The 21,366-nt window shown below is 37.7% G+C and overlaps 1 protein-coding gene across 3 annotated transcripts in view; it reads right to left on the reverse strand.

The window, feature by feature from the left end:
• Positions 1-601: 601 nt before the first annotated feature.
• The window catches only part of CEP162 (centrosomal protein 162), a 91,624-nt gene continuing 70,859 nt past the window's right edge, over positions 602-21,366 (reverse strand). For all 3 annotated transcript variants that reach the window (XM_029223908.1, XM_029223907.1, XM_029223906.1), the window contains 3 exons: positions 19,793-19,891; positions 14,570-14,704; positions 602-2,126 (listed from right to left, as the gene is read on the reverse strand). In XM_029223908.1, the coding sequence (XP_029079741.1) occupies positions 1,917-2,126; positions 14,570-14,704; positions 19,793-19,891 (444 nt within the window). In that variant the 3' untranslated portion in view covers positions 602-1,916. The remainder of the gene's footprint in view (positions 2,127-14,569; positions 14,705-19,792; positions 19,892-21,366) is intronic.

The following is a 21,366-nucleotide window of genomic DNA, read 5'->3' on the forward strand; positions in this document are numbered from 1 at the left end:
TGTGGGCTCACAATAGATCCAATCAGAAATCTCTGCACAAAAGCAGCAGTGAGAGCAGCAACCATGTATCTTGACCAGGTTCCTGAAGGGAAGGCCTGTGGATGCAGGTGTCCTACGACATTGTGAGGGAGATGGAAGTGGTAGAAGAGGACTGATAATTTCTGGAGTCTGAATCTTCATAAAAGCTTTCCTTTTCAAGATGGCCTAAATGTGTTCTCATCCTAGACCCTCAGTGCAGTAACTAAGGGATGGGGTATGGTCCCCAAGGTTTCTAGTTGTAACTAGTAGTTCTGATAGTATGTATGGACCTTTACTCTGTAAGTAAAATTGAAGCTGTGCCATGTGCACAGCTTATTCCAAATTGGAATACGGAGTCCTCATCAATATAGAATGTACTTTCTCTGTAAGTGATAATCTAATGTCTGTACTTCTTATGTTTCAGAATCAGCTGTGTTTGTGCTTAGAATGAATGGCCCATGGATAGTCAAAAAAAACAAACGGGAGCGGGGTGTAGTTATAAATTAGCAGGTTTGCAAATAAAAAAATCGACAAAAGCACACTCAAATAATAACCAAAATAGTTTATAACTTAAAATTCTTTCACATAAAAAACAACAAACTATAATTAATGCTTTCTACCCTCTTAGGAAAAGGGCATTAAAAATTCTGGACATTAATTGCATTCCTTTAATTTCCACATTTCACATTTGCTACCTATAATTTCACTAAGATTTATTTCAACTGTCCTTTATAAAGCATTTCACTTTGTAATGATTATTCTAGAACTGCACTTGCTGGCATGTAGTTACTGAGCACTTGGAATGTGCTAGTCCAAACTGTGATGTGCTATAAATGGAAAACTTGCCAGATTTGGGGGACTTAGTATGAAAAAAAGAATGTAAGAACCCAATTTTTATATTGTTATTTTAGATATATTACATAAATTACCAAAATTAACTTCATTTGTTTCTTTTTATCTTTTTAAATGTGGCTACAAGAAAATTTAAAATTACATGTGGCTCACACGATCCTTCCACTGGACAGCACTGGGCCAGAACATTTGAAAACAAAGTAGCTACAGCTTTAACTTACCAGTTATCTTGTATGCCCACTATCTGCTTTTGGAAATGAAATTGTAAAACAGAAGAATAATCTGGCTACCTTTATGCATGCTTTTAATTTTTTCTAGTGAACATATATTTACTTTTTAAATGAAGTAAAAATGTTATATTCTGTTTACAACCTTAAAGTTACAAAAAAGGGACTGACATTTAAGACATGTAGCATGAAAGATTAAAACAGTGAATAAATCAAATTCCCCTATTACTTGTGAAATATATTTTGCACTTTTATATCAGGTGCAAAATGAGGCACCTAGAGGTAGGAGTGGAAATCTGGGAGAGCACGAGAGTTCACTCCCTATCTACTTGTACAGAAGTTACAACTCTCATCAGAATGATCACGGAAGCGCCACTACTCTAGTGCCTGTCTGAGCCTCTGTGCTCACATTCCTCTCTGTGTCTCTGTGGGAAAGAGGAGCTGTCCTTCTGGCCAGGAATTAAGAATACACACTTAGTCAATGACGGCAAAGTATTTGCAACTTTGTTTTCTTTGCATATCTAGCGTGAAAGTGAGACCTTTTGCAATAAATCTCACTAGTTCTAGTCACCTGACAAAAAGGGACTTGTCCATAAATTATTTAAAATGTGACTGGTTAATGATTTTCAGTAAAATACACCATTAATGCTGCTCTTTTTTTCCCCTCCTAATTGGTAAAGGGTAATTTATTTTGAAATGTTGCTTTTGTGTTCTGGCAACATACTGTTAACACTTTTTTCAAAAGCCTCCTTCTGACAAGAGACCCCATCCACCGTCCATCTTCAGGCCTTTCTGTGAGGTCACATGAAATGCGAGTTTCTAGTAATACTCTGGTGCCTTCACTTCTTCTGCCAAAGCAACTGGCATGACCAACCCCTGCCGGTGCAGCTCTCGGAGAACATCCAAAATCGAGTCTAACTCCGTGCGGAACTTGTCCAGCTCACGATTCTTCAACTGTGCAAGTCTTTTCCATTTCTCAATTTCTTTGTTTTGCTCAGTTTCTACTACTTGGTGTGTCTGCTGTATTATCTGCAAATTAAAAAATGCCAAATTACTTTTAGAGTTCATAGTGTGGGTGAAGAACCTCTAATAGCCTCAAAGAGCTCAAGTGGGACGATGCTGATGACGGTAAACCTGTGACCTATATATCAGAGGGGAGGGAGGCAGAGGGAGGGGAGCATTACCTAACGGGCCCTGCTGGGTCAATAAACAGGCTTGTAAGTGAAGAGTAAGTGGGAATTTTAATATCTAATTCTGATAGGGAGTTATGGAGTTTAGTCTTTTTCTTTTAAGCCATGGTGGGGGGAGGGGGGAAGGGTACCATTTAAAGCATCCAATACCTTGGAATGAATCCAAACATCCCCAAAATGCTGTTTTTGGTTTTTTTTAAGAATTTTTTTTTAAATTTAATTTTTGGCTGCACTGGGTCTTTGTTGCTGTGCGCAGGCTTTCTCTAGTTGCGGCATGTGGGCTCAGTAGTTGTGGCCTGCAGGCTTTAGAGCGCAGGCTCAGTAGTTGTGGCGCATGGGCTTAGTTGCTCCGTGGCATGTGGGATCTTCCTGGACCAGGGCTCGAACCCATGTCCCCTGAATTGGCAGGTGGATTCTTAACCACTGCGCCACCAGCTAAGTCCCTAAAATGCTGTTCTTAAGAACAGTACTTGGGATGCAATCAAGACAGTTTTAATGCAACACGTGTCATTAATGAACCATACATTGTAGCAGCAGGAATTATATAGGATAAAAGCACATACATCTATCATGTGCCAGGCTTGGCTTTAAGCATTTTACATACGTTAACATTTAATCTTGCCAACACACTAGGAGATATTCTACATATTCATCCCCATTTAACAGGTAGGGAAAGAGAGGCACAAATAAACAAAAAATTAATCTGCCCTAGATTCACACAGAACCCGTTGCAGGCAGAGTCACGATTCACACCCAGGCAGGGTGGCTCCAGAGTCCCTGCTCTTAACTACCACACTAGACTGCCTTGCTTATGTGGGTCAATTTTTTTCAACTGTGAAATGAGTGTACCTTGTCCAGTAGCTTACAATACTGTTCTTATAATTTCAAAATACGTCATCATAAGGGAATCGTTAGTCACAGGCACTTCAAACCACAGAAAGCTATAGACATACAAAAACAATTAGTTAGGGCAACAAAGCCAATAATGTTGCCAAACATTACACCCGCTGAACCTCTGCAATAAAATTTTTTTAAAAATTTATTTATTTTTGGTTGCATTGGGTCTTTGTTGCTGCGTGGTGTGCGGGCTTCTCACTGCGGTGGCTTCTAGTTGTGGCACGCGGGCTCAGTAGTTGTGGCGCACAGGCTTAGTTGCTCCACAGCATGTGGGATCTTCCCAGACCAGGGCTCGAACCCATGTCCCCTGCATTGGCAGGCAGATTTTTAACCACTGTGCCATCAGGGAAGCCCAATAAAATTTTCATTTATAATTCTGCCTGGCTACAGAGTAGCTTCATAATTCTAAAATGAAAGAATTTCAGAAGTACTGTATAAACACATGCTTGAGTTAAGCGGAATACAAAATGCTGTATGAATTTTCAATTCTAAGTTTTAAACTTTGAAAATTTTGGATGTCTATTATATATTGAAATTCGGCATTTAACCATAACTAACATAACACTGTATAAGTTTAAGGTATACAGTGTAGTGACATGACATATGTAAAGACTGTGAAATGACTACCACAGTAAGTTTAGTTAACATCTGTCACCTCACGTAAGTTTCAAAATCTTGTACTGGAAGTTTTAACCTTCTGACCACCTTCCCCCAATTCCCCCAATTCCCCCGCACCCTGCCTCTGGCAACTGCCAATCTGATCTTTGTTTCAGCGTGTTTGGGGCTGTTTAGAGTACACATGTAAGATTACATAGAATCTGTATCTCTGTCTGACTTAACATAAAGCCCTCAAGGTCCATCCATGTTGTTACGAGTGGCAGGGTTTCTTTTTTTTTTTTTATGGCTGAATACCATTCCATTGTATGTATATATAATATATCACATTTTCTTTACCCATTCACCCACTGATGGACACTTAACATTATTTCCACGTCTTGGCTGATGTAAATAATGCTTCAGTGAGCACTGGCTGCACCAATTTACAGTCCCACCAACAGTGCACATGGGTTCCTTTTTCTCCACATCCTCACCAATACTTGTTACTTCTGTGTTTTTGATAATAGCCATTCTTTTTGATATAGCTCACTGTGGGTTTGACTTGCATTTCCCTAATGATTAGTGATCTTGAACACCTTTTGATGTAGCTGTTGGCCATTTAAATATCTTCTTTGTAATAACGTCTATTCAGGTCCTTTGCCCCTTTTTAAATTTTTTTTTTTGCTCTTGAGTTGTGTGAGTCCCTTGAATATTTTGGATATTAGCTCCTTATCAGATGTGTGGTTTACAAATATCTTCTCCCACTTCATAGGTTGCCTTTTCATCATGTTAATTATTTCTTTGGTTGTGCAGGCTTTTTTAGTTTGATGTAGTCCCATTTGTTTATTGTTTATTTCACTGCTTGTGTTTCAGGTGTCATATCCACAAAGGATCTATGCCAAGACGTGTCAGGGAATGTTCCCCCTATATTTTATTCTAGGAATTTTATGGTTTCTGGTCTTACTTAAGTCTCTAATCCATTTAGGATTAATATTTGTGTGTGGTGTAAGGTAACGGTCTAGTTTCAGTCTTTTGCATGTGAATATCAAATTTTCCCACAACCATTTATAGAAGAAACTGTCTTTTGTCCAAAGAGTATTCTTGGCTCCCTTATCAAATATGTATGCATGGATTTATTTCTGGGTTCTTGATTTGATTCCATTGGTCTATGTGTCTATTTTTAATGCCAGGACCATAATGTTTTGATTACTACAGTTATATATTTGTATAATATAGTTTGAAATTAGGAAATGAGATGCTTCCAGCTTTGTTCTTCTTTCTTAGGATTAGTTTGGCTATTTGTGGTTCCATACAAATTTCAGATTGTTTTTTCTATTACTGTAAAAAATGCCATTGGAATCTTGACAGGGATTGTAGTGAATCTATAGATGGCTTTGGACATTTTAACAATATCAATTCTTCTAATCCATGAACATTGAATACCTTTCTATTTGTGTCTTCTTCAATTTCTTTTATCAATGTCTTATAGTTATCACTGTACAGATCTTTTATCTCCTTAGATAAATTTATTTCCAAGTATTTTATTGTTTTTGATATTATTGTAAATAGAATTGTTTTATTTTTCAGATAATTTGTTGCTAGTATATAGAAACATTACTGATTTTTGTATACTGATTTTGGTATCCTGCAACTTTACTGAATTTGTTGACCAGCGGTTTTTAGGTGGAGTCTTTAGGATTTTCTATATATAAAATAATGTCATTCACAGAGACAATTTTATTTCACCCTTTCCAATTCTGATGCCTTTATTTTTCTTGACTGATTGCGCTGGCTAAGGCTTCTAGTACTATGCTGAATAAAAGTGGTGAGAGTGAGCATTCTTTTCTTGTTCCTGATCTTAGCAGAAAAGCTTCCAGTCTCTCACCACTAAGTATGATGTTAGCTGTGGTCTTGTTATCTATGAACTTTATTATGTTGAGGTACATTCATTTTATACCTAATCTGTTAAGACTTTTTTTTTTTATCATGAATGAGTGTTTAATATTGTCAAATGTTCTTTCTACACTGATTGAGATAATCATATGATTTTTATCTTTCAGTTAATGTGGTGTATCACATTTATTGATCTGCATATGCTAAAGCATCCCAGGAATGAATCTCACTTGATCATGGTGTATGATCCTTTTAATGTGCTGTTGAATTTGGTTTGCTAATTTTTTTTTTTAAACAAGGAATATATGCCTTTTTGGAAATAATTATATCCTGATACGGTCATCTTCTATACACTGACAGTGGTAATACTGGTAGTATAAGTATGCCTTGGTGTAGGTGGGTCATGAAGGCTTCCCCTCATATTCACTATAATAGAACTCAGAGCTGAGAGCAGCTTCCAAATAGAAAGGAAAAACACAGGTTTAAAAGGTCCCTTTCACAAGTGCTACAAGCATTAAATTTGTTCTGTAATTTCAATTCTGAAAAAAACCCACAAAACCAAAAAACATTACCCTGTAGCTTCTTACAAGCATCTGTACTGTTAATCTAGGAAATAAGTCTCTCCAGAAGATGCAAAGGTTTCACTATATGTGCTGCTAGAGCAGCCTTTTGACTTCACTGTTCCTTTTTTTTTTTAACTTTATTGGAGTATAGTTGATTTACAGTGTTGTGTTAGTTTCAGGTGTACAGCAAAGTGATTCATTTATATATTTATACATATATTCTTTTCTTTTCAGATTCTTTTCCCATATAGGTTATTATAGAATATTGAGTAGCATTCCCTGTGCTATACAGTAGGTCCTTGTTGTTATCTATTTTATATATAGTAGTGTATATATGTTAATCCCAAACTCCTAATTTATCCCTCCCCAACACATTTCGCCTTTGGTAACCATAAGTTTGTTTTTTGAAATCTGTGAGTCTGTTTCTGTTTTGTAAGTAAGTTCATTTGTATCATTTTTTTAAAAAATTAAGATTCCACATGAGTGATACATGATATTTGTCTTTGTCTGACTCATTTCACTTAGTCTGATAATCTCTAGGTCCATCCATGTTGCTACAAATGGTATTATTTTGTTCTTTTTTACGGCTAAGTAATATTCTACTATATATATATATATATATATATATATATATATATATATATATATATGCCACGACTTCTTTATCCATTCTGCTGTCAATGGAGATTACGGTTGCTTCCATGTCTTGGCTATTGTAAATAGTGCTGCTATGAACACTGGGCTGCATGTATCTTTTCAAATTAGTTTCCTCTGGATATATGCCCAGCAGTGGGATTGCTGGGTCATTATGATAACTCTATTTTTAGTTTTTTAAGTAACCTCCATACTGTTCTCCAGAGTGGTTGTACCAATTTACATTCCCACCGACAGTGTAGGAAGGTCCTGTCCCCTTTTCTCCACACCCTCCCCAGCACTTATTGTTCATAGACTTTTTGATGATGGCCTTTCTGACTGGTGTGAGGTGATACCTCATTGTGGTTTTGATTGGCATTTCTCATGTTGAGCATATTTTCATGTGGTTTTTGGCCATCTGTATGTCTTCTTTGTCTATTTAGATCTTCTGTCCATTTTTTTTTATTGGGTTGTTGGTTTTTTTTTTTTTTTATATAGACCTGCATAACCTGTTTGTATATTTTGGAGATTAATCCCTTGCCAGTCACTTCGTTTGCAAATATTTTCTCCCATTCTGTGGGTTGTCTTTTTGTTTAGTTTATGGTTTCCTTGGCTGTGCAGAAGCTTTTAAGTTTAATTAGGTCCTATTTGTTTATGTTTGTTTTTATTTCCATTATTCTAGGAGACAGATTCAAAAAGGCATTGCTGCAATTCATGTCAAAGAGTGTTCTGCCTATGTTTTCCTCTAAGAGGTTTATAGTATCTGGTCTTTAATTCATTTTGAGTTTATTTTTGTATATGGTGTTAGAGAATGGTCTAATTTAATTCTTTTACATGTAGCTGTCCGGTTTTCCCAGCACCACTTATTGAAGAGACTTTCTTTTCTCCATTGTATATTCTTGCCTCCGTTGTCATAGATTAATTGACCACATGTGTGTGGGCTTATTTCTAGGCTCTCCATCCTGTTCCATTGATCTATGTCTGTTTTTGTGCCAGTACCACATTGTTTTGATGACTGTGGCTTTGTTGTATAGTCTGAAGTCAGGGAGCATGATTCCTCTAGCTCTGTTCTTCTTTCTCAAGATTGTTTTGGCTATTTGAGGTCTTTTGTGCTTCCATACAAATTTTAAAAGTTTTCGTTCTAGTCCTGTGAAAAACGCATTTTGATAATGCGTTTATTTGACAGGGATTGCAATGAATCTGTAGATTACCTTGGGTAGTATAGTTGTTTTGACAGTATTGATTCTTCCAATCCAAGAACATGGTATATCTTTCCAATGGGTTTAGTCATCTTCAATTTCTTTTATAGACTTTTGGTTTGCAGTTACTATGAGGTTTTGATATCGCAGTCTATATATATACAAGATTGTTTTAAGTTGCTGGTCTCTTAATTGCAAATACATTTCTAATATCCTGAATTTGTACTCTCCTCTTCTCAACAACTGCTGGTTCTGATATCATATTTGTGTGTGGATGATTTCCTACCTTTACTTATATTTGCCTTTACTGGTGAGCTTTCCCATTCATAATTTTCTTGTTTCTAGTTGGGGCCTTTTCTTTTCTGCCTAGGTAAGTTCCTTTAGTATTTGTTGTAAAGCTGGTTTGGTGGTGCTGAATTCTCTTAGCTTTTGCTTGTCTGTAAAGCTTTTGATTTCTCCGTTGACTCTAAATGAGAGCCCTGCTGGGTAGAGTATTCTTGGTTGTAGGTTTCTCCCTTTCATCACTTTAAATATATAGTGCCACTCCCGGGCTTCCCTGGTGGCGCAGTGGTTGGGAGTCCGCCTGCCAATGCAGGGGACACGGGTTCGTGCCCTGGTCTGGGAGGATCCCACATGCCGCGGAGCAGCTGGGCCCATGAGCCATGGCTGCTGGGCCTGTGTGTCCGGAGCCTGTGCTCCGCGGCGGGAGAAGCCACAGCAGTGGGAGGCCAGCGTACCACAAAAAAAAAAAAAAAATATATATATATATATATATATACATACATATATATATAGTGCCACTCCCTTGTGGCCTGCAGAGTTTCTGCTGAAAAATCAGCTGATAACCTTATGGGAGTTCCCTTGTATGTTATTTGTTGCTTTTCCCTTGTTGCTTTTAATAATTTTTCATTGTCTTTAATTTTTGTCAGTTTGATTAATATGTGTCTTGGTGTGTTCCTCCTTGGGCTTATCCTGCATGGGACTCTACTGTACTTCCTGGACTTGAGTGTTTCCTTTCTCATGTTAGGGAAGTTTTTGGCTATAATCTCTTTGAATATTTTCTCAGGCCCTTTCTCTCTCTCCTCCTTCTGAGACCCCTATAATGCAAATGTTGGTGTGTTTAATGTTGTGCCAGAGGTCTCTGACACTGTCCTCATTTCTTTTCATTCTTCTTTCTTTACTCTGTTCCACAGCAGTGATTTCCACCATCCTGTCTTCCAGCTCATTTATTTGTTCTTCTCCCTCATTTATTCTGCTACTGATTCCTACTAGTGTATTTTTTCATTTCACTTATTGTACTGTTCATCTCTGTTTGTTCTTTAAATCTTCTAGCTCTTTGTTAAACATTTCTTGTATCGGTCTGTGCCACCATTCTTTTTCTGAGATCTTGGATCATGTTTACTATCATTACTCTGAATTCTTTTTCAGGTAGATTGCCTATCTCCACTTCACTTAGTTGTTCTTGTGAGTTATCTTGTTCCTTTGTCTGGAACATATTTCTCTGTCATCTCATTTTGCGTAACTTTCTGTGTTTATGGTCTCCTTTCTGCAGGTTGCAGGATCGTAGTTCCTCTTGCTTAGGGTGTCTGCCCCTGGTGGGTGAGGCTGGTCCAGGGGCTTGTTGTGCAGGCTTCCTGGTGGGAGGGACTGGTGACTGCCTACTTGTGGGTGGAGCTCAATCTTGTCCCTCTGGTGGGCAGGGCCACATCAAGTTGTTTGTTTAGAGGTGGCTGTGAGCTCAGTATGGCTTTAGGCAGCCTGTCTGCTGATGGGTGGGGCTAAGCTCCTATCTGCTGATTTTTTTGCCCTGAGGTATTTCAGCACTGGAGCCTGCAGGCTGTGGCCTGTTGGCTAGGGCCAGGAATTGGTGCCAAAATGGCAACCCCCGGGATAGCTCATGCTGATCAGTGTTCCTGGGGCCTCTGCCACCAGTGTCCTTGCCCCCCAATGAGCCACAGCCAACCCCTGCCTCCCCAGGAGACCCTACAAGACCCACAGGTAGGTCTAGCCCAGGATTCTATGGAGTTACTGCTTTGTGCTGGGAAAACTTGTGTGCACCCTCCAAGAGTGGAGTCTGTTTCCCCCAGTCCTGTGGAGCTCCCGCAGTCATGTCCCACTGGCCTTCAAAGCCAAATGCTCTGGGGGTTCCTCCTCCCAATGCCAGACCCTCAGGCTTGGGAGGCTGACGTGGGGCTCAGAACTCTCACTCCTGTGGGAGAACCTCTGTGATAATAATTATCTTCCAGTTTGTGGGTTATCCACTTGGTATGTATGGGATTTTATTATGTCACGAAAGTGTCCCTCCTCCTGTCTCATTGTGGCTTCTTCGTCTTTGAATGTAAAAACATCTTTATGATAAGTTCCAGTCTTTTTTGTTGATGGTTGTTCAGCAGTTAGTTATGATTTTGGTGTTTTCGTGAGAGGAAGTGAGCTCAAGTCCTTCTACTCTGCCACCTTGTCCAGAATTGAGGGGCTGTCTTTAGTTTGGATGCTTGCTGCCTCTTTCCTCAGTGCATGCTGGCCATTATCCCCTTGATATGGGGTGCACATGCACGGCCCCTTGCGTGCTTCTTGGACAGTGGGGGCAGCCCTTGGTGCCTGCTCAGGGGTCCCCTAGGGGTGGCTGCAGCCCGTGCACTCCCAGGACAGGGGGCAGTGCTTGGTGCCTGCTTGCAGGTCTCTATTTTTTTTGTTTGTTTTTGAGAATTGTTGCATCTATATTCATCAGGGAAATTGGTCTACTGTTTTATTTTCTTGTAGTGTCCTTATCTGGCTTTGTTATCAGGGTAATGCTGGCCTGTAAAATAAGTTTGAGAGTATTCCTTCCTCTTCTACTTTTTGGAAGTTTGAGAAGGACTGACATTAATTCTTTAAAAATTTGATAGAATTTACCAATGAAGCCATCTGTTCCTGGAATTTTCTTTGTTGGGAGACTTTTGATTACTGATACCATCTCCTTACTAGCATGCTCTTTTCAGGATTTTCTATTTCTTAATGGTTCAGTCTTAATAGATCGTACATTTCTAGCAATTTATCAATTTCCTCTAAGTTGTTCAGTTTGTGGGCATTTTTTTTTTTTTTTTTTTTTTTTTTGCAGTACGTGGGCCTCTCACTGTTGTGGCCTCTCCCATTGCGGAGCACAGGCTCCGGACGCGCAGGCTCAACGGCCATGGCTCACGGGCCCAGCCGCTCCGCGGCATGTGGCATCTTCCCGGACCGGGGCACGGACCCGTGTCCCCTGCATCGGCAGGCAGACTCTCAACCACTGCGCCACCAGGGAAGCCCCCAGCATTTAATTTTTATAGTTAATTTTTATAGTAGTCTCCTATGATGTGTTGTACTTCCGTGGTATTATTTGTAATGTACCCTCTTTCATTTATAATTTCAAGTTCTCTCCCTTTTTCTTTCCTCAGTCTAGGTAAAGGTTTGTCAATTTTGTTTATCTTTCAATACAACCAACTCTTTGTTCTGTTAATCTTTTCTATTTGTTCTTTATTTCTGCTCTAATCTTTACTTACTTCCTTCTTTTAACTTTGGGCTTAGTTTGTTCTTTTTCTAGTCCCTTGAGGTATAAAGTTAGGTTTTAAAATTTGATACCTTTTTTCTTGAAACATGCATTTATTTCTATAACCTTCCATCTTAGAAATGCTTTTGCTGCACTGCATTAGTTCTGGTATGTTGTGTTTCACGTTTCATTTATCTCAAGATACTTTTTTTTTTTTCTTTCAATTTCTTCTCTGGTCCATTGTTTATTTAGGAGTGTGTTGTTTAGTTTCTATGTATATGTCACATTTCCAGTTTTCCTCCTGTTGATATTTAGTTTCACATCATTTAGGTCAGAAAAGATACTTGCTATGATTTCAGTCTTCTTAAGTTTACCAATAATTGTTTTGTGGCCTAACATGTGATCTATCCTAGAAAGTGTTCCTTGTGTGCTTGATAAGAATGTATATTCTGCTGTTGTTGGGGGGGGGGAGGTATTGTATATATCTGTTAGATCCATTTTTTCTATAGTATCACTCAAACCCTGCTGTTTCCTTATTGATTTTCTGGATGAAATATCCATTGTTGAGAGTGGGATATTAAAGTCCCCAACTATTACTGTATTGCTGTTTGTTTCTACTTTTAGTTCTGTTAGTGTTTGTTTTATGTATTTAGGTGCTCTGATGTAGGATGCATAAATATTTACATGTTATATCTTACTGATGGATTGAGCCCTCTATCATTATATAATTACCTTCACTATCTCTTTTGGTGATTTTTAGCTTAAACTCTATTTTATCTGATATAGCTACAGCTACTCCTGCTTTCTTTTGGTTACCATTTGCTTGAAATATCTTTTTCCATCTCTTCATTCTCAGTCTACGTGTGTTTTTAAAGCTAAAGTGTGTCTCTGGTAGGTAGCATATTGTTTGGATCTTGTTGTTCATCCATTCAGCAATTCTACTGTTTTGAATGAAAAATTTAATCCATTTAAATTAAAGAGAATTATTGATAGATAAGAATTTACTATTGTTATTTTGTTGTTTTCTGTCTTGTAGATCCTTGCTTCTTACATTTCCAGTCTTCTTTTGTGAATTAATGATTTCTTGTGGTATGCTTTGACTCCTTTAGCATAATCTTTTGGATAACTATTACAGGATTTTTTCCTTTGTGGTTAATGTGAGGCCTACATAAAATGTGATATATTTATAACATCCTATTTTAAGTTGATAAAAACTTCAATAGCATACTAAACTTGACACTTTTACTGCTTCCCACCTCAATTTTAGGTTATTGATGTTACAATTTACATATTTTAAATACTGTGTGCAATAACTAATGTAGTTATGGTTATTTTTAATACATTTGTTTTTTCAACTTTTATACTAGAATTGTAAGAGAATTATTCACCACCATTACAATATTACAGAATCTGACTTTGACTATATATTTAGCATTACCAGTGAGTTTTTCAACTACATTCATATATTTTTATGATGTTAATTAGCACCTTTTTATTTCCATTTGATGAATTCCCTTTAGGAGTTTTGTAAGGCAGGTCTAGTGGTGATGAACTCCCTGACGATTTTTACTTTGTTTCTGAAGGAGAGCTTTGCCAGCTATAGTATTCTTGATTGACAGTCTTTTCTTTCAGTATTTTGAATGTATCAATCCATTGTCTCCTCACCTGCAAACTCTCCACTGAGAAATCTACATATCCTCTAATGGGGGTTCCCTTGTATGTGACACATTGCTTTTCTGTTGCTGTTTTAAAATTTTTCTTTGTCTTTGGCTTGTTTCCTGATGTAGGCATTTATTGCAATTATCTTCCCTCTCAGGACTGATTTGCTGCATCCTATAAATTTTGGTATGCTGTGTTTCCATTTTCAATTGTCTCAAGATATTTTTAAATTTATCTTTTGATTTCTTCTTTAACCCGTGGGTTGTTTAGCAGCATGTGATTTAACTCCACATATTTGTGAATTTTCTAGTTTTCTTCTTGCAACTGATTCTCAGTTTCATTCCACTGTGGTCAGGGAAGATGCTTGATGATTGATTGATTTTAATCTCCTCTTAAATTTATTAAGACTTGTTTTGTGGCCTAATATATGATCTATCCTGGAGAATTTTACACGTGTGCTTGAGAAGAATGTGTGCTCGAAAATGTATTTTGTTCCTTTTGGAGACTATATATGTTATAAAGTCCATCTCGTCTAACATATTGTTTAGGTCATAAGGGTGGAGCCCTAGTTAGACTGGATTAGTGTCCTCATAAGAAGAGGCATTAGAGAGCTCTTTCTCTCTCTACTCCCCCTCTCCACCCCATAGAGCACACATGGAGAAAAAAGTTCATCTGCAAGTCAGAAAGAGCTCTCACCAGAAACTGAACCAGTTGGAAACCTTGATTGTAAACTTTTAGCCTCCAGAGCTGTGAGAAGATTTCTGTTTTTTAAGCCACTCAGTTTATGATATTTTGTTGTGGCAGTCCAAGCAGACTAATACACTGTTCAAGCAAAGCTAAATATCAAGACCAAGGCTAGTGCCTAAAAACACATCAAGCCCTTCTGCCCATTTTAATTTCTGTTAATTTATCTGTTTGTAGCTACATGTAGTAACCCCAATGTTACTGGTGCTAGGCAAATAAGATTTTAAGTGATCGTATTTTAATATAAGCCTGTTTCTTACTAACATTTATTGAAATGACTTAAATATGGAACACGGTTCCCAAGAGCCCTGTTCCCAAGGTAAAATGCCTAACTTTCAGGCATCCATCAACAATAAAGAACAGAATACAAAAGTTCTTACTCTATTTCTGTAGATATAAGGCAAACCAATCTTCAGGTATTTAAGAATTGAAGTCTTATTTTCTCTTAAAAGCTATACATTTATTTTTAATAAAATCAATATACAATGGAAATACTTTAAGTAATTTGCTAGGAATGACAAAACGATAGCAAACGGGAGGTACTTAAATGTGAAGAACTGTACAAATATGTAAAAGTGATTTACTACTTCACCTGTTGAAGCTCCTGCTCTCTTTGCTCATGTCTCATTTCCATCTGCTTAATTTTCTTTTCTAAGACCATGAAATGTTTCATCTCTGGTGTATGGTTTTCTTTGGCTTCTCTCAATTCTTCCAAGAGTTTTGTAATCTAAAATTGAGATATGAAATAAATGGGAAATTATGATAACAAGGAAATAATTCATTTTTAACAGGCAGTCATAAGAAGTAAGAACAGTCACTGCATATTCTTTGTATAAAATTTCTCTAGATAAGAGGCTTTTTGTTAACATCAAAGGTATCTGGAGTTGTTAAAATAATAGCTTTCATTCCCTTGGTCCAGAAAGTAAAGGCTCATCCTTGTTCTGAAGTGACCTCAGATTCCAAAAGGTTCCAGATGATTGGACCACTTTCTCCCTTCCAGGTATGCCAGGCTGGTTGTGGTGCAGAAGATGAAGTTGGGCACTTTCTTTGATGTATTCAGCCTTGTTACAAAGTACTTGTTAATAGTGTGATTACTGCTGGGATTAAATAATGCATTTAAACCACCCAATACACAGAAAGAGTTCAATAAATATGGATCCTCTTTTGTCAACTCCCTATAATTCTATTTGTAATTATCTTCTGGTTCATATCACTTTGTCACTTATAATAATTCATTCCACATGTGAATGTATGCATATAAAACAGAGATAAGGAAGTACTGAACTCTTTCTGTGCTGGCTGTCTCTTAGGTCATCTGAGGATGCAGAGATGAAAGACACAGTCCCTGTCCTCATGGAGATGACAGTCTGGTGCAGTACCTCCTTTTCAAATCATGACCCAGAGAAAATGGTAAAACTTTTATGGCACCAGGGAGTGAAATGGAGGTGACATGAGGGATCTTTACATTGGACTTCATAAAAAAAATTAATTGTATTTTATTTATACCATAAAATTATGATAACTTTGCCAACTGTTAATATCAAAAGGCAAAATAATTAACAAGCAAATGAAAATGGATTAAATTAACAATTCAATTATGCTTTACATGGGAACACCCAAGTACTTAATAACACTAATACAAAAAACAAAAAAAAAAGAACCCATATACTCTTCTGAAGTTAGTTTAAAAAATGTGAAAATACAAGCAAATTAAATCAGAGGCAAATCTAAATATTTTAAGTGTGGGACATCCTTGATATCATCAGTGACCAAAGAAATAAGCAGACCTTAATTAGGATGATTTGCAGAAAGGCTGGGGAGATGCCATACATACCATGCTGTGGTGATGGGTGCTGGACAACAAAATCTTGTATGTCAAAACTATGATTGCTAAAAATTGTAAAACAAAACAAAAAACCAAACAAAACCAACCCCCCCCCCCGAAACAAAACAAAAAAAAAAGATACTGAACTAAGCAAGTTGTCAGAGGCATTGTCATACTTGTAATGGTCAAATATCACTTCACCTTCTATAAACTCTTTAATAATTGAAAAATGACTCAGTTTGTCATTAGACGACCTTTCCAGCCATCATCATCTTGTGACCACAGGTAACCCATTCCAGGTCCACCAGCTGGGAAGTTCTGGTCTAGTGGAAGGCGCACTTGAGAGAATGAGAATTCTAACATGATGTGCTGCCATGGAGAGATGCCCAAGAAGCAATGAGGTGGTAAGTGAGGGAGTCCTAAACCTGAAGGAGAGGTGGGCTGCAGGATTCTCAACCTGAGGCAGCTGTGGCTGAACTGACTCTTAAAGGACAGGCAGTAGTGAGTTATGGCAGTATCATGTGCTAGGTGCTAGGCTAAGTACTTAACAGATGTTGTCTCAGTTGATCTGATTTATCAAAAGTTACATTTGTTTATTGTCTGATTCCCCAAATAAAACGTAAGCTCCATGAGAGCAGGGATTTTTGTCTAACTTTGTTCTCCTCAGTATTCCTAGCACCTAGAGCCATGCACAGCAGAGAGTAGGTGTTTAACAATTATCCATGAATAAATCAACAGAGTCACCTTTCAGAGGTTAAACATTCATTTGTAAACTACCTAAATTCAGAAATTTGGTTCTAGACAAAGAATAGAGATAACGTCCCTTCATTTGTACCTACCTAAAATCACCTTTAAGAGTATAAATTAAGGTTGAATCTTTACTTTTAAAAAATTATTATATTTTAGTGAATTTATCCATTGGAGGCAACTGGATACACAAGCAAAGATGTATGATCAAAAATGCTTCCTGCTACTTGAATGCTATAGAAAAAAACTGGTAACAACCTGAATGTCCATTGATAGGGGATTCGTAAAAAAGTAGCTGATGGGACTTCCCTGGTGGTGCAGTGGTTAAGAATCCACCTGCTAATGTAGGGGACACAGGTTTGAGCCCTGGTCTGGGAAGATCCCACATGCCACGGAGCAACTAAGCTCACGAGCCACAACTACTGAGCCTGCATGCCTAGAACCCGTGCTCCTCAACAAGAGAGGCCACTGCAATGAGAAGCCTGCACACTGCAATGAAGAGTAGCCCCCCCCCCCCACTGGAACTAGAGAAAGCCTGCACACGGCAACAAAGACCCAACGCAGCCAAAAATAAATAAATTAATTAAAAAATAAAAAAAGTAACTGAGAGCCTTGGACCTGGAGCCAGAGGCCCTGAGTCCTAATGCTTGCATTTCTGTATTCTGCTTGGTGACCTCAGGTAAGCTATTTCATTTTTCTTAGCAACAGTTTCTTCATCTATAAAATGGGAATAGTAGTACCTACTCTTTTGGGTTATTGTGAGAACCACACAGAACACCTCAGTGCCTAGTAAACACTTAATAAACAGTAACTATTATTACTATTTTGACTCTTCTTGTAAAATGTAGGTTCAAGTAAACAGTTAGAGTCATACAGTGATCATAAGCCACAGTTGGCACTCTGGATACAGGCTAGGCAACAGCTTCACTTGGGTAGGGAACCAAACCAGGAATCCTGTCCAACTGTACTCAGCTAGTGGCATCCCGCTTCCTCCAACTTCAGAACTCAGGCAGTGGCCTTGCCCAAAAATAGACCATGAAAGCAAGCCCAAGGATGTGACCAGCAGACACATCCAGAAACCCAAACTGAGCTGACTGGTAAAGAACTGTCTCTGCCGTAGCAAACCTGCAAAGTCTGGAAGAGGACACCAATTACTCGAATGCACAGATAACCAATGCAGGAATCAAGGATCAAAAAAAATCAGGTTAAGTATGACACCATCAAAGAGAACTAAAAATCTCTAATAACTAACTAACGAGCTATGCTGAAAAATTTGAAATCACTCAGTGTTCTTGTAGCTCTATAAAATTACTTTAAAAACAAGCAGTCAGGGACTTCCCTGGTGGTGCAGTGGTTAAGAATCCGCCTGCCAGTGCAGGGGACAAGGGTTCAATCCCTGGTCCGGGAAGATCCCACATGCCGCGGAGCAACTACCCCCGTGCGCCACAACTACTGAGCCTGTGCTCTAGAGCCCGCGTGCCATAACTACCGAAGCCCGTGCGCCTAGACCCTGTGCTCCGCAACAAGAGAAGCCACCACAATGAGACGCCTGAGCACCACAACGAAGAGTAGCCCCTGCTTGCCACAACTAGAGAAAGACTGTGCGCAGCAAGGAAGACCCAATGCAGCCAAAAATAAAAATAAATAAATTAAAAGAAAAAAAAGCAGTCATAAAACAGAATTCACCACTGTTTATTATGCTTTCACCTGAGGCCATGGTGGAGTAAGCAACAGGGATTTCTTAACCAGAAAAAACCACACAATATACGAAACAACTATTTTCCAAAACTGGCTAATAGCACTGCAGGGCTGTAATTCATGAGAGAAAGGAAACAAACAAGATGAGCTCTATAACTGCCTAGTCTGTTGTCCAGAGGCGGTTTCAAAGCCCGTGGAAACAGTAGCCTGAACGATTCTTGGAGCTCATACAGGCTGGGAATGGTTTATATTCCCACTGGCCTGAGACGGAATGCCTCATAACACACAGGGCACCAGAGAGGGAATAAATTAGCCCTGGTAAAACAGCTATGATAAATATGGGTCGTATCAAAAGGCAGATTGTCATTAGCTTTATTCAAGAGACGGAGTGCTTTACTTAGTTTTCCAGTAAATAGGCTTGAAAATCATGTGTTATAGCTTCTCTATTTTCAAAATATTTAGCTATTCTCAAACTAAGAACACTGTAACTTGACCAAAATTGACCTTGCTCTATATCTTGCAAACATGAACACATACTTCCTTTTACTGTTTTCCTAAAAATTTTACTTGAGGTCTGTGAGGTTCTGTACGTTTACTGCTTATTACAACAAAGTTTATGTACCTCTTAAACACTGAAAAGAATGCACGGTGCTGAACTATATAGCCTTTCAACTCCTAGAACAAGATTTTTAAAACAGATAGTTGCGTAATTGTGGAGTATTTTTACATTAATCTTTCCATAATGCAGTTAGTTGTATGTTTTGCTTTTATCCTGTGATTTAATAAGTCCTTGAATAACAAAAAATGATGTATATGCTTCAAACAGAATACACAGCTTATCTGGTTTTTCATACTTCCTAGAATCAAAAGAATCTCAGAGTAATAAAAATGGTGAGTTTTGGGGCTTCCCTGGTGGCGCAGTGATTGACAGTCCGCCTGCCGATGCATGGGACACAGGTTCATGCCCCGGTCCAGGAAGATCCCACATGCCGTGGAGCGGCTGGGCCTGTGAGCCATGGCCGCTCAGCCTCCGCGTCCGGAGCCTGTGCTCCGCAGCGGGAGAGGCCACAACAGTGAGAGGCCCGCGTACCGCAAAAAAAAAAAAAAAAAAAAAAAAAAAAAAGTGAGTTTCTAGAAAGATCTATTTCCAATAATGGTTTTCTTCTTAGTGATCCAGCATCACTGTCATAATTTCTTTACCTATTTCTTAACCAAATTAAATACTCTTAGTACTTAATGCAGAAATGGCCTTAACCATCCAATTTTACCTCCTAAAAACTCAAAACAGCCAAACCAAACTCACCCCATTTCCCTACTGCCCAGAAAATCTCAATGACAAATACAAACATATAAATAACTTAATCAACTAACATTTGAGCTTCATCTGGGGAAAGCTGGCTTTTATTAATATTTTCTTGATGTGATAGATATTTCTGGGTTATCTCTATTTGTACATTTAAATTTAAAGAATTATACAGAAATATGAATATGACTGAAATGGTTAAGAAAAGCTTATATTAGCAGAATATTTTGGTTATTTCTTACCTCCTTCTGTAGGATTTCTTCTCGAACGTGAGAAACTACAAGAGACTCTTGTTTACCCTGCAGCTCGTTAACTTGATTTTGGAAATGTTTTATAAGTACCTAGGAAATTATGTTAGAAGTACTGAGTTAATAAAGCTTTTCCTTGAACATTATTTGAAAAATGAAAGTGAACTAATGACTTGTTTGTATTAAAAAATAGAAAGGATCCTAATATTTTATAATTGCCAAAATCTAACATCATTGCCACAGAAATTAAGTTCATTGAATAAATTAAACTCATTGAATAAACTCATCATTTTGTTTCTTTCAAAGTTTAATATATAACACCACACACATAAATTAATAACTATGTAACTACCTGGCTTCTTTATCTCTAATACTTTTCTTTTGAAGATCTGAAAAATACCACTTAAAATCAACTTCTATAAAGTTTAAACATTTTGAAGAAAGTGGCCAATATTATCTTTATACTTTGTAATTAAGATAGTTTTTATTAAAGAGCTAGTGACTAAAATAATAAAACCTAACATCTGTGAAAAGTCTCATTTTTAGACAAAGAAACTGAAGTACGTAAGTACATACTTCCATCAAGAAGCTGCAAAAACAGGAAAAATTCATGTTTCTTTTCTCTAATGATTTACTTTTACTGTTTCTACAATCGGACTATGCTGACTTCATTTAACTCTCAATTTAAAATATTACACTTAGAACTCTGGGAAAATTACACATTGATACTTATGGCACTATGGCCTAATGACACTACTTTCCCCATCCCTCCCAGACCTCTCCTTATCATATAATCACTTGATATTATGTTTGCCACCCACTGACACCCCATTCCTTTGAGGGTAAGAAAGCTAGAGAAGCTCTCTGCAACGCTGTATAATGGTTACCTCAAAAAAGCACTTTAAATCTTTTTCAGTCAAGTATTAAAACAGTCAAAGTTCTTTATTTCTGAGCTATCTGAAATTAAATTACTGACCTCATTACATCTCACCCTTAGATACACCAAATATTTCAACACGCATTTTCTTACAAATCCACAATAACATTTTTACACCTAAGAAAATTTGCAGTAATTTCAGAATATCTCCTGTCTTGTCCACACTCAAACTTCCCCAACTGACGGACTTGTTTTTAATTAAAATCTTATTAAATAATTATGGGTGGGAGAGGTGATCATGAGATAATTATTTCTTGCAGTTTTTCCCCCTCAGTTTGGTATTAAAACCTACAGAAAGATGAAGAGCACAATCAACATTCATCTATTCTTCAATTTGAATTACCGACTGCTAACATTTTGCCATATTTGCTTTCTTTTTTTCTTGGATACACCATTTGAAAGTAAGTTGCAAATTCTATTTTAATGCTGGTTTTTCAACTTGCAAAAACCACAGAAGATGGGCCACACAGTAGATATTTATAACTATTCCAAGTTGACAAACATACTATCCAAGAAGGAAGACACACTTGAGGAAATGCAGATGAGCTGTCACCGTGCCCTGTAAAAATTCTCAGAAGACTATGCTTCATAATGGCTATAGTTGTGTACATGTCTCTGTTCATTATTTTAT

The sequence above is a fragment of the Monodon monoceros genome, unplaced genomic scaffold (assembly GCF_005190385.1).
Source record: "Monodon monoceros isolate NGI ecotype Baffin Bay Population unplaced genomic scaffold, NGI_Narwhal_1 Super_Scaffold_15, whole genome shotgun sequence".
NCBI lineage: Eukaryota > Metazoa > Chordata > Mammalia > Artiodactyla > Monodontidae > Monodon > Monodon monoceros.